Genomic DNA, 14411 nt, shown 5'->3' on the forward strand with positions numbered 1-14411 from the left:
CCCTCAACCCCTTGTCCTCATCATCTTTTGTGGTGCCTCCCTACAAGCCCCCACTGCCACACCTCCTAGCTCTCCACCTGCTCTGCCTCTGATGCTGTTCCTGGAAGGAATCCTGTGACTGTAGACTTTATGACATGATAAGCACGTTCTCTGACACACCCCCCCCCCCCCCGCCACTGCTCAGTAATACTTAGCATTGCTTCTGTGTTTCTGGTTAGCTTTTTCCCTGGGACTCTGCACCTTTATCATACCCTGCACACTCCTAGACCTTGATCCAATCAGGCACTTCCCGGAGTACCACCTCTCTTAGCATTCTTCCTGCTGTCCCTTGGCTTTCAGGGGACGAGACCCTTTCTGCTCTCCTGCCCAACTTCCTACCTATTAGGTTGGAGACTTCACTAAAGTGATCCCCATTGCTGCCTCTGCAGCGTGTCCCTGCCAGCATCCTCTAGTATCTTTTCCCACAGAATCTCCATCTTTCCTAGCTCACCAGCCTCTCTGACCAGTGAGGCAAGGGAGATACCGTGAAGGTTGAGAACATCAAAGCCTGGCTTACCTGCAGTTCTCTCAGGGCTAGTCCTCAGAGTGTGCATTAGCTGGAACAAGGTGCGGAGGTCTGTCCAAACCTGGCCAAGGTGCTGGCTCTCTGGTGCATCTAGGACAAGTTCTTGAAAATCTCGAAACACCTTTGCCAAGCTGTAAGAAAAGCAAACCTCATCAATAAAAAGCTGTCATTTTTGTAGTAATACCTTGTGCTATTTTTAAGAAGAGTGTGCTTGAGTTAGTTATTAGGTACATATTTTATAGTAGTACCAGCCACAAAAGAAACTTTTTAAAAACTTCCTTGCTCATGTAGGACGCAAGTAATTTGTTCAATCTTAGTTTGGATAGGGCTGGGTCACCTGTCAACCTCACACTACCTGTGTCTCTGAGCTGAGAAGTCTATACAAGATGGTGTTGATAGGTACTGAAGGTTTTCCCAGCTTCTACCCACTTCTGAAACCTGCCATTTCACTCATTCATGGTCGTGGGCTTTGATATCCATACTTCTACCAAGTCTTCCTGCACACATACACACATGCATCACACACACACACACACACACACACACACACACACACACCCTTTGTTATTGGATAATCAAGGAGGGGCAACCGCATATGTTCCTAGGAATTTACATAGGATTCAGGGATGTTTTCGTGATTTCTCAAGCAAAATGCTATGAACTAGTGGATTTACAAAGCTTGGCCTTTGGGAAGCAAGGCATCCTATGGAGAGAGGTGAACAGTGTGGATGGATGCACAGAGAGAGGTGAAAAGGCTGGACCTTGCTGGCCTAGACAAAAAGGCTCAGGGAGCAGCTCTAGATGGCCCTCCAGCTCTGTGCCTCTCCTCCTGGGGCTGCCCTTGGCTCCATGAGAATATTCAGTGGTGGCAAACCTATGGCGTGCATGGTGGAGGGTGCTGTTTATTATCACCAAAGGCTTGAAATGATTTGTCATCATTGGTCTCAATCAAGTATTCTCAGTCCTAGGGCTTATACTTGTTGGAATGGATTTCTGTGCCTTGCAAACAAAAACTTGAATAGGCCAATATATTGCCCACTGGGGTATATGTGAAACAAGAGCTGTGTTCCTGCTTCAGGTGCCAAGTGGAAGCAGAGTAGAGAGCCCTTTCCCACTCCCACCCGCACACTGCCAGTGCCAGGCCTGCTGGAGTCTTCGTAGCCTCACTGACACATTTCCAAGGCTCCCTGGTCCCACCATATGCTCCATCGAGTCTCTCTGGATGAATGGATGATTCTTTCCAGGAAACTCAAAAATCTCATAGTATAGGCTATAAATTAAAGCTTTAAGGTGTTGCTTGCAGCCATGAGAGCTCAGCTAAAAATGTCACCTCTCTGACTTTCCAGGGGAAGAACAGTGCTTTCCTCTTCTATCTTCATTTAATCCAGAACTGTTTACCTCATGATGTTTATCAACAAACAGATAACTATCTCAGGATATTTATGCAGACCATGCAGTCTCTGTATGGTCAACTCTGCCATTGTCAGGCAAAAGCAGTCATAAGCTGTTCCTTAGAGGGCACAGCCATCTTGGAACATTAGGCTGACATACCAAATTTTTTAAAAAATGCAGACTTGTTGTGAGGGAATTATATTTAGCTTCTCTTGCAAAAAAACTGGAAGTCATCAAATATTTCACTGTCCATCTGACCTGATGGTTATATGAATGGAGTAAACCCACTCCTCAATGAACTTTTGTTGCTCAGGGTCAGTACAGCAGGTAAAGGATGGCTCTGCCCTTATTCCAGTTGGCCAGGCTCACCTCTTGCCCTTCCACTGTTTGGAGGGAATTACAAAGGTACAGTCTCTTCCTATGGGATTTGACTTGATTTGACTTGAAGTTCAACATCAAGCCAGAGGTTAATGACCTGGAATATACAAGTTCCCTAAAATCACACGTACAATGTAAAGATGTGTGAGAGGGTCTGTGTTTCTTAGGAGAAGGCTCTTCACTTTTCATCAATTTCCTGGAAGGCTATAAGCCCCACAGTTAAGAATCACTGCTCTCAGGCCATATTCCAAGATCTTGCCTCTCAAGGGCACCAATGGCAATTTAAAAAGAGGATTTAGAATCCATCATTTTCTCTGAAGAAGTAAACCTCACCTTGTGAACTTGTTTTCATTTATCCTTAGTATGCTCCCTGGCATTTTTCTTATCGTTTGGGGACCAAGAAAGCTTTTAAAGGAAGAGAGATCTGTCTGGGGCTGTCATGTTACAGCAGGGGCTGCCATCATATTCAAAGTCACATTTCTGGAATACAAGGACCAAGAAATCCACATGGATTTAGTTTGAGGCTTTCTGCCCGAGTGCTTTGCCAGTTAATAGAGTGTGCCTGAGATGAAGCCTGCTCTGCCCTTTCCTAGGGGGCTTAGCAAACCACAAGAGGCACTCTTGCAGGGCCACACACTGTGTATACCTGCCTGTATGTGCACTGAGGTGCATGATAAGGTTGAAAGCATATGCAAACGTCCTCCTCGCACCGTGGGAAGCTCAATACTTACATGGAATTGTTATAATTTGACACAATTCCAGGAGATTCTCCTGGGGTGGGGCTTTGAAAACAAGGATTGTTCACATTGCAGAAAATCCCCTGGAGCCATGGCAACACTCCTGCAGAGGGCATGGCCTTGTTAGGAAAATGGCCTTCAAAACAGAAAGATAAGAGGAAGTTAGTTACCAGACCAAGTAGAGCACAGGCCCTAAGAGTGGGGTCTTCCTCAGGAATTCAGGGTTCAGAACATTAGCCTGTAATCTCCACCAGGCAAATGTTCTCACAGAGGTAGGGACACAAGTACAAAGAAGAGAGCTCATTTTGCAGTAAAGGTGCAAAGGATTGTGAGGCAAAGCGCTGGGAGGTTGCTGACGCTTAGGAAAGGCGGTCCTGGTTTCCCTTCCACAATTGTGCACTGTGCCTTCTTCCAAATGCAGCATGACTATGGGATAGGAGCTCCTGAGACAAGGGGTGTGAAAGAAAGAAGCAAACATTTTCTGGATGGAAGGCTGACTTAGAAATGGAAGCTGGAAACCCAAGAGGGTGAAGGCCAGTAAGAGGGGCCAGGGCAATTTTCATAACCCTTGAAGCCTCCACAGCAGCTGCCTAGATGGGGTAGATGCCATCCTGGCCTGCTGGAAGATGCAGGCTTTCCAAGAAGACTATAGCTCCCAGAGGCCATTGCCTCTGGTTGGTTTAAGAAGGGCGAGAGTTTAGATACAAGCAAACAAACAAAAAATCCCATGAAAACAAACAAACAAATTGCATATTCCTTCAGTACCATGTGTAGGTATTAGAATGTGTAGGATTAAACAGTAGTGTTTATGGGGCTGGGGATTTAGCTCAGTGGCATAAGCACCTGACTGGCAAGTGCAAAGGACATGAATTTGATCCTTGGTAGCAAAAAAACCACACAACAAACAAACAATAGCATTTGTGCAGTGCCAATGAATCTCCTTTGCACACTGATGCCATGAAATGACAATAAAGCAGAAACAGTCCCTGCACCCCACACGAGGCCTCCCTTCTGAAGGAACGGACAGTGTCTCCTGGAGCTTGGTCAGGCTCCCCCACCGTGCTCACATTCATGCTGGCTGTAGAGCGGGTTGGCATTCCTCAGCCAGATCAAGACCAGAAACAAAGATAAAGGCCACACGAGTTCCACCACCAAGCGAATCTGCAGAAACAAAACAAAAAGAAAGACCAGTGGTGCTAAGAGATGACGGTAGGACAGGTACCCAGAGGAGACCCGCTTCTTCCTGAGCCGTCTGGACTCGGCTTGTGGTGTAGTCAGGTGCTGCATAACGATTTCTTCAACGGGGACCACGTATTTCACTGTGGCTCCACAGAATATGGTGGAGCTGAAAAACCCCTATGACATTGCCGCATACCCCATTACACATATTTTTGTGGTGATTTGACCAACTGTGCTGCATAAAAGTATAGCATATAAAATTATTTGCAGAGCATCATATTTGATAATGACAATAAATGCCTGTGTTACTGGTTTACATTTTTACTGTATTATATTTTTTATTAGTACATGTTTATAGTACATAATGTTTGTATTCCTTGTGGGGAATTTGGTACATGTACAGAATCATAGATTTCAGTACCTTTTTCATCCCCTTTCCTCCCTCTTTACACATCTCTTGATCCCCTTCTCTCTTTTGTACATATCTTGAGTACCTAAGTTCTACATTCTTTGTGTGCAGTTGGTACATGCACATAACACATTCTAATTCCTTTTGGCATCTCCTAACCTCCTTCTTCTCCCAACCCTCCTCCCCCATTCCACATCTCTGTCTGTCTTTTGTCTCTTTTTTAAAAAGGGATATAGGGTCTCCAACTATAATTCAGGTTGACCTTGAACTCATTATGTAGCCCAGGCTGGCCTTGTACACATGGCAATCCTCCTGCCTCGGCCTCCTGAATGCTGGGCTTACAGGTGTGCACCACATCTAGCCTCCCTGCATCTCTTTGCATCTGCATTCCCTTCCCATTTGAGAAAGATGCATCTCCCTACTTCCTATTAGCTACGTTTTATTTTGCTCTTTATTGATACTTTGGGTTTTCCAATATAAGAAAACCATGCAATATCTAACATGTGTGAGTAATTCATTCCCTTTAACATTATAGTCCTAACGTGCATCCATTTTCCTACAATTGATTCAAGTTTATCTTTCTTCCTGGCGCAGTGGCACTTCACTGTAAGTAAGTGTCGCGTCATATTTATCCATTGATCTGCCAATGGACATATAGGCTGCTTCTAGGATTTAGCTACTGTGAATTGTGGTGCTATAAACAGGGGTAAAATAAGATGTTGTTAAATCTTTCAGGAAGACACATAGAAGGGGAATAGGTGGGTCCGATGGAATTTGTAGTTTCATGTTTGGAGCAATCTCTACACTGATTTCCATAGCAGTTTCTATATTATATTTTTAGTCGTCATGTTAGAGTGTGTACCTTCTACTTAAAACACAGGTCTAACTGTAAACCAGTGTGCGCTGTTACACCAGCGCAGCCTCCTCACACAGCTCATTCTTCCCACGTCTCCTGATTGCATCATTTTCTATTGTGTTGTTTTGTTTTTAGTGGCTCTAGGAGCAATAGGTTATGTAACCCCCCACACACTTCAGGGAGCATATGTGCACACAGTGGAGTGATTCAAAAATACAGTAAGTGTTTAAACTTTATAAAACATTATAGTAAAAGACATTGTCAAGAATAATGGACTACAAGCGTTCGAAACAAGGGAGAATATTTTGAATACTTGGAGAATAACGGCAATATGTCTTCTAATTTTTAAAAATTTAAACATTCACATATATTTTACACATAACCACACACACACACACACACACACACACACACACACACACACACACACCATAGAGACATACAGCCTAGGGGTTTAGCAGGTAACACCACTTAGGTTTGCGTTAAGTAGCAGACTCTCTGATGTTCACACAATGACAAAACCAGCTAATGAGGCATTTCCTGGAGCGTGTACCATTGCTAAATAAAGAAGGCCTGTATTTATCTAAAGAACTTCCTTCTTTTGCACCCCCCATGCCAATTTATTATACTAATCCCATTTCTTGGCCATTTGAATTCTATATTGCCTTTATTTTAGGAAATAGAATTAGCATAAGGCAGTCATAAGGGATAACAGAGATTAGGGGCTTTGGTGCTCTGCAGATGTTATTGTGCACGTAAGTGCAGATTTTGACTCCGGAGCTCTCCACCAGACTTTGTATATTTAACAAGTTCTTAAGTAAAGTGGCGGCTGCAGACAATAAAGGTCTGGTAGCCTCTCATTCTGCAGATGAGGAAAGAGACTCATAAAGGGCAAGTGATCTGTGCAGTGTCACATCAGCTGTGACAGAACAAGAAGTAAAACCTAGTCTTCGACCTCTAGGAGCAGTACCCTACCCATCATCTTGACTTCTAGTGCATAATAGACCTTTTGGGTGGCCAGTAAATGAATGAATGAATGAATGAACCACTAAGAGCAAATTACAGTTCCATAACATCATAGAAATCTGGTTTTCCAGCATTTTTTCCACTAACCTTCTGTTGCTTAAAAAAAAACCAAGGCAAGGCTGGGCACGGTAGCACATGCCTGTAATCCCAGACCTCTGGAGGCAGAGGCAGGAGGATTTCTGGAGTTTGAGGCCAGCCTGGGCTACAAAGTGAATTCAAGACCAACCTGAACTACTGCATAGTGAAACTCTGTTTCAAAAAGACAAAGAAAAAGAAAGAAAGAAAGAAAGAAAGAAAGAAAGAAAGAAGAAGTAGGGCATACTATCATCCTGGAAGTAGCCACTGAAATCAACACGTGGTAGAAATTTGGTATTTATATTTAAGCTCAATTTAGAGTTTAGGGACTCCTGATTCCAAAAGAAAAGCTAATTGGTTGCTGGAGATCATACTCCGTGGTATCGCACACAGAATGAGGGAAATAGGGAGAGGGGAATCTGAACTGGGAAATACAGTAGTTCTACTCACACCCTCCTTCAGAGACCTTAGAAAGGAAACACATTAGATCCAAAGGAGAGCTTCAGCAACAGGACAGGAATAGAGATTGAAGTGTATACAGAGAAGCTGGGGGTCTTATCCATATGGCATTCAGTTCAATGCTTTGTTGTTTTTCTTTCAGAGAGACACAAACAAGTTCTCAATCACATGGTGGACAACTTAGGAGACATTCAGTGTTTGTAAGGATAAACCACGTTCTACTGTTTTTTTTCTTTTAACGTGGTCTTCTGATAACCAAATATAATAAAGAAGAAAATAAATTGGTGAGACAAGATAGATCATTCATTAGAGAAAAAGTAAAAAAATTTTAGGGGTAGGTGGTGATATGCAGTTGTATCTTTTTACAAATGTTTAATCCCAAATGTATCTAGTGAGGATGTGCTAGTGAAGCATACACAAACACACATAGAAGAAAGGACAGACCTTCCTTCAGGTGCCCTAAACTTTTCCTATAAGGCGGCAAATATGGGGCAATTCTCACTTAGGAGATTAACCCAAAGCATACTTAGTAGCTGTTGGAGGGTTGCTGGCACCACTGTGGCCTGCAAGTCTACAGAACCCAGCTGGAGCTTTCACCATGCTAGTCCTAGCTTCCTATTAGCATCCCGGTCTCCAAACCACAAAGCGGCTATAAACCACCAGTATCCTGTGTTCCCTTCTCCTCGCTCCTACTTTAGGGTCACGATGCCTTCCAGTAAGTGGAGACTTCCTGGGCTGGAAGCTTCCTGAGCTTTCTCATCTGTCCTCCATTGCGATTCTAGCACCTGAGGCAGGATTCGTAACAGGTTCCCAACAAATATTTGTGGAGTGAGTGAGACTTTGTCAAAACCAGTCCAGGAGACTACTCCAGGAAACTGGAAGTGACATAGGGGTTCAGGTTCTGTACAGTCTGCACTTCAAGATACTTGGACAATGACTTCTTGCCTTCAGTTCTGGATCCTCCCTTCAGTGCGTAAGTTGGAGAACAGGTTCAGCAAGATAGCAATGTGAGTGACAGGTGCAGGTGATGAAACTGGAAGTCATTCCCAGTGTCTTCACTTAGGAAACGAGACGACCAGTCCAGATTCTTTGCATTTGACCTGTTCTAAGGCAATGGTTTGCGATGTTGGCGCTCTCCCAAGTGAGCTGGTTGCCTGCTCAGCAGTGCTGTCTATCTGAGGGTGTTCTGCTGTCAGACACAGGTGCTGATTTGAGACTGGGAGAGTCTTGGTTACAACTTTCAGGTTTGTTTGACCTGAATCTGGTTTTCTTAAATCTATGAAATGGTACTTTTTTGTTCTGCTGTGGACACTGAGGATTAGGAGCACATCACTGTGGGGCCACTCACTGGGGTTCTGTCCAATACACTTTTCTCAGCTACATGACATTGTGCAACCTGCTCAACCTATCAGTGCTTCAGGGCCATCTGTGAAATTCAGGAGATACCAGACCTGCCTTCCAGAGTGACTGTGACAATGCAATGAGTTAACTGTGCCAAACACAGAAAGCAGAGTCTGGCAAAAGGAGGTAACATTCTGTAAACATGAGCCACTTATTACTGCCTTATAGAGTTACCCTAAGGGTCGCACTTAGGGCTCTGCAAGTGACAGTACATTTTACATTCACATAAACAAGGAAATACTGTTAAATTATGTACAACCTCCTAGGCCTGATCTCCATCTATTCCTGGATTCAGAACTGTGCAGCTACCTGAGAAACCAACAATGCACTGTTTCCTACCCTGTGTTAAAAGAGGGGCTTGCAGGGGGCAGGGAGCAGGGACCAGCTAGTCATGCCTCTATGTCCCAAGCTGAGGTTTCCAAACCCATGCTGGTACATCCTATCCCTCTAGGAAGCGCAGTCACATTCATCCGGGCACTCGCTCATGCTTGTGGTTTTGAAGTATCTGGTCTGTGCAAGACTGTGATTTGCAGTCCTCCGTGCGGGAGGCAGCTCAGAGTCTTCATTTCTTCCTTCATCCTTGGTCCTGAGACTGGTATTGCTGTGCCCCTGTCCCTGTTCACATCTGTGAATTAAGGCTGCTGTTGTCTGCCCATAATCCCTGCCCCCAGCCTGGAATCACATGGGCTTCTTGGGCCATGCCCCATAGGACATCAGGCTTTTTTCCGACACTTCTTGCTAATTCTAAAATATGCAGCCCAGGCTGAGAGTCATTGGTCTAGGTAGTGGCTTATAATCTTGGGGAAACATTTGTTGAGAGATCAGTGTTATTGCTCTAATTGTGAGCATGTCATTCGGAGCAGTGGCTCCTCACACTTCACTCCCTGCACAGAGACCACCAGCCGTTCTTTTGCCAGCACTTCAGGTCCTCACAGCGGCTTCTCCCCCTCCCCCAACCTGCTCTGAACCCCCCAACCCACCCCAGAGCGGCATCCTTGTCCTTGACGCTCAACTGTGTACAGGCCTACCCTAGGGAGAAATTCCACAGTATAATTAAAAACATGTTTTCAGAGCGGCTGGACTCCCCCACCCCTTCCCTTTAAACATGTCTGTAACTTTAATTAAGCCCAGTCCAAGCTCAGAAGGGGTCCGTGGAAATTTTTTTTTCACCAAACTGGTATTTCCTTGTTCTCCCTGTCTCTGCCTCCCCTCCTCCTCTCTTTACCACTCAGTCTACATGGGGGAGGAAGGGGTCCCGCAAGGGCAGAGTTGTGCTTGTTTTAAACCTTAGCCAGTCACATTTTCTTTCCTCCCTCTCTGTTTTCAATTTAAGAGAGGGCAGCCAGGGCATGAAATGAGCTGCACCATCTTCCCTTCTTCTGCACCGAGAACCCAGACTGGACTCGGCCTGAAGGCCCCACAGACCTGGGTACACTTGGAGCTGGCTGCTCAGCCTCCCCACACCTGCCACGTTCTCGTCCCTTAATGCTGGGCCCCAAACTGAAGGCCACAGCTTGGGCCTGCAGTACAGGAAATGATGGTCCCCCTACTGTAAGGCCTCCAGCCTTCCCCAAATGCCCAGTCCTGAAGTAGAAGTGGGATTAGGAAGAGATACCAAAGGGTCTTGGCTGTGAGTTCTCGAGAGCAAGAGACACAGCTAATGATCTTTAAAACCCTCCTTGCTAGAGGACCTGGTTTGTAGCCAGTGGGTGAAGGTGTGTTTGCGCTCTGCAGTAGGAGCCCTCTCGTCATGGGGAGTGATGTGGAGGGGTAAGCTCTCTCAGTTTACCCTAGGTCTCCTCTGAATTCCCAGAACAAGCCCTGTCCCAGTCTCCACCCACATTTCCTTTTACTCTGCAGCTGCACACATGAATCTGCTAAATAATTATGCAGGGTAGCCTCCTCCTGCTTGGCTCTGAGGGCGGGAGCTATGTCCAGTTCTCCTTGGTACAGGGCAAGCATGTTCCTCAGTCTGCCAGTTGCAGTATTAAGTTTGCATCTGTTATCCTATTGGATGATAAGAAATGTGGCTACTCTAGCTCGGTGGTCTCCACGACCAACTTGTTAGGGAGGGCTGGAGATACAAAGCAGTGTGGGGTGATGGCCACATCAGCCTGTCTGGTGTCACACATGGCTGGAAGCCCAGGACCAACCCGCCAGTCACTGACCTTCCTCCAAGCCTCAGCTGCCTCATCCATGCCCACAGGGACACTGAATCTCTCTCTCCTGGAACTGTTGTGATTGTTAAATGAAGTAATCGATACAGTTCTGTGCCAGACTCTTAGTAATACTTTTGACAAATGATATCAGGGTGGGGAGCAGAAGCCTGAAACTTCTGTCTTATGTCTTTGGGATTGGAAGAGGGGCCATGGGAAGCTCCATATGTGTTTTTACCTACTCTTCTCACAATCATAAACTCCTAAAACCACGGAGTAGGGGCCTAAAATTTTTTTGAAGGAAACTTGAAGAATTAAAACCTCGGAGCTAAGTTATAGGCTAAGCATATTCCTCTTATAATAAGCACTTTCTAAAGGCAGAGGTTCCAAGAATAGCCAAAAGCTTGGGAAGGAACCACAGACTCATCTCAGAGTTGCTGGAGGCTCTGAAGGATGCCTTCCTCCTGCCCAGATGTGCTGGAAACTCCTGGATGTGGTGGCCGTGGGGAGGCACAGCAGAGATCTCTCTTGCCAGGCCATCAGGATGGCATCATCCTAGGATGGCCAGCCTACACTGGACCCAACCAGAGAAGAGGCAGTGACTTCAAGCCAAGGTTCACAGCCTACATTGTTCCAGCCCACTAGGTAGCACATTGTGGAGAAGACAGAGCTCCTGAACAGGGGACACCTACCAATGCCAGGGAAAGACGGCAGATGCTGAGGGCACCTGAGCTAAACCTGTCCTTGCACATGGAATTCTTCTTTGTGGCAACAGTGTGCTTGCCACAGGAGTGGAGTCATTAAAGGCCAGCAGCTGCAAGGCTCAGGTATATTTTGAAAGCCATGAAGTGGACATTGAGTGTGAAATAAACTATGAGTTTTAATTCCTTGTAGGATGGAGGGGGAAGATAGGAAGAAGGAAAAGAGAGGGACAGGGAGAGACAGGCAGAGAAAGAGATAACAGAGAGAGACAGAGAGACAGAAAGCAATGGCATATTGAATGTCCCTTGGCAACTGAGAGCCTACATACATCATGTGGACAGGGACTGGATCATTTATTTGCCATTGTACGTTCAGCACCTGGCATTGCTGGCTGAATGTTGTTTGTTAATTGGCAGAAGAGTCAAAAATAATGAATAAATTTAACTATGGTTTTGTTTATAATATACTCATTCAAAAGCAGGGAAGCCCCCGGGGGGGACTGAGACTCTGATTATGCCGGCACTGGTTCCTGGGGAAGATGAATAACTCCAAGCATCCCTGGAACAACAGCGTCCTGACAAAGCAGGGCACCTGGAGGACAGCGGTGTTCCCCATAGATGAGCCAGCTCTAACTGGGTCTCCTCCCCTTCCGGCCTTCCTGTCCCGGCCAGCCGCGCACAGGCCTTTTAACCATCCATGTGCATGGCAATCCTTGCTGCTCGTTTTCATGCTGCTTATGAAGTCCTTGTCTCTCGGTTTCACTTGTTCTTAGCCAAAAGGTCGAGAAGCTGTCTCTTGGTTTCGAATGCAGCAGCCAGGATTGGGTCTGGGCTTAGGACCAGCCTCAGAGACTCTGGGCAGCCTCCTCACAAATCCTCATTTCAGCCCTTTGATTTGTCTTAGTAATTCTACTTTCCGCCTTGAGGTTCTCTCAGCTCTTGGGTGGTAGCTGAGCCCCGTGACTCTTCCTCCACGACGCCTTGGTGTTTTCTGTCCCCCTCTCAGCTGCCACGCTTTCTCTATTCAGTTTTCTCTGAGTACACCCTGACCCAAGGCTTCGAGGGCTTCGGTTTAGATGCTCCACCAGCTGGCCCGTTTCTTCCCTCACATTCCTTCTGATAGCCTGGAAAACCCCTACATTAAACCATCCTGAACTGAGGTTTGGGATAAATGTCGTTCTGTTCTTCCCTTCAGCTGGTCTCCCTTCCTGTTCTGCTCCCAATCTCTATTTTTCCATCTGATCTCAGCCCTCCCCAGGCCTCACCCTTATCCCCGCCCTTCTCCCACTCCTTAATTTCCTCCCTCCCTTCTCCTCAGATCATTTTATGTCTGCAGGACCCTGCAAGGCTGTAGCAGAGTACATTATTTCTTATAGTTCGATACTCAATCCTTAGCCCCTCCCAGAAAAATCATCAAAGGCCAGTTGTATTTATATTACATTTTGGGGTTCCCTGGCCTCGTATGGCTCTTACTTGCACTTCTCAGAGGACACCTGACCTCTGCCATTTTATATTGCTCTGGATCTCAAAACATAGTTCACATTTTCCCAGCCATTCCAGAAGCCAGGCGGGGGGAATCTGGGACTTACGCTTTTAGGCCCCTATTCCAGCCCAGCCCTCGGTTTGTTCATTGAGGAAGCCCAGGGAATGCCTGTGACCGTTAGTAAAGCACTGCATTTACTAAATCCAATAGGTCATCAATTCTAAGATGCATCATTATTTGCCTGCACCACCAAGAAGGAAAAAATATGTCTGGTTAAACTGTGACTTGACTGTAAGCTGCATTCCGATTTTAGATACTTTAAAATGTCAGCACAACTTTAAAATGTGAGCACAAAGTGAACCAGAACCAGTACCACTGAGCTGGGCAGCTGACAGAAGCTTCCTGTCAGCTTTGAGGCTGCTCCTGAGAGGGTAGTGTGAGTGCTCAGAAGCATGTGCTGGCGGGGGAAGGATGGAGGAATAGGCAAATCGCACAATCACATGAAGAAGGGCAAAAGACTGTGACATGGCCAAGGACAGATGGCCCTGGCATCCTGTGCAGGGCCCACAACTCCTCACAGCCCCTCCTCCTGACCCACCTACCTCACCGTTGACCTGCTCCTCCCCTCCCTTCTAGACCACAGACAGCAGTCCTCACCTTTTGCCTTTTCCGCAGGGTCCAGTTCTTCCAGAGCAAAAGCTGTATCTGTCTGGCAAAGCCCATTCCGGTGGCCACAGCAGGGCCAGGGGGTCACCCAGAGCTGAGGCTCATGGACAGCAAGTAACATAAATGTCATTCAGAGCAACTCTGGCTCAGGCTGCTGTGTCCTTCTCTTGGTGATTAGAGGCTAGTTTTCCCCTCCAAACATAATCCCTTTTAATTACACATAAACCCTTTGTCGGGAGAGGAGGCAGACACTGCGTTGGCTGCTTTTCAGGAAGAAAAAGAGAGCCCTGCAAGACACAAATAGCTGAGCACTAAGGAAACTGAGGTGGAGGTGTTTCATAGGAAACCGAGCACCCAGGGAGCTTTCCCCATCAGAAGGGCATCTGTGGTTTCTGAGATAGATGCTTTTAGATATCTCTGGCTTTTATGTTTGGGACAAAATTGCTTTGCATTACTATATGCTGGGCATTTGTCTTCATAATAGCCTAACATGAATTGGCAGGCAGGGTTTGACTGCCCCAGTCAAGTCTCACCAACTGGCTTGCCAGAACTGAAGCAGTCCTCTTCTTTTATAGTTCTTTATCTTGCTCCATAGTGACTGTAGGCCAGCTGAGTCACAGCTGCCTGGAGCTGTGCTGAAAAACCACTGGAACACCTTCTGCTCAGCAGGGCTGTCTACAGTTGATTAGCAATGTCTGCCACAGGCTTGGGCATGAGGAAGAGTGCCAGATAGGTTAGTTATTGTCATTCTAGCTCAGCAGCCTTGTGTTGTTAAGTAGCTTCATCATCATGTGATGGATCTGTGATTCCAAGAGACACCCCAAATGATGCTTCACCATGGAACTTTTATCTCTACCTCCTCAAGTCTCAGAATTTTTCCCTTTAAAATATTCCCTTAAGACTTCAGTGAGGTAAAAGGTGAACTGTA

General features: G+C 46.1%; 1 protein-coding gene across 1 annotated transcript in view; it reads right to left on the reverse strand.

Moving 5' to 3' along the window:
* The window catches only part of Abca4 (ATP binding cassette subfamily A member 4), a 124392-nt gene extending 110700 nt beyond the window's left edge, over window positions 1-13692 (reverse strand). The window contains exons 1-4 of the mRNA XM_003478946.5: window positions 13475-13692; window positions 4140-4233; window positions 3067-3208; window positions 557-696 (exon numbers count right to left, since the gene is read on the reverse strand). Coding sequence (XP_003478994.2) covers window positions 557-696; window positions 3067-3208; window positions 4140-4233; window positions 13475-13540 — 442 coding nt within the window. The 5' untranslated portion in view covers window positions 13541-13692. The remainder of the gene's footprint in view (window positions 1-556; window positions 697-3066; window positions 3209-4139; window positions 4234-13474) is intronic.
* Window positions 13693-14411: the final 719 nt, after the last annotated feature.

This window comes from Cavia porcellus, unplaced genomic scaffold, assembly GCF_034190915.1.
Source record: "Cavia porcellus strain 051 isolate PalLab524CR breed Dunkin Hartley unplaced genomic scaffold, mCavPor4.1 scaffold_1, whole genome shotgun sequence".
NCBI lineage: Eukaryota > Metazoa > Chordata > Mammalia > Rodentia > Caviidae > Cavia > Cavia porcellus.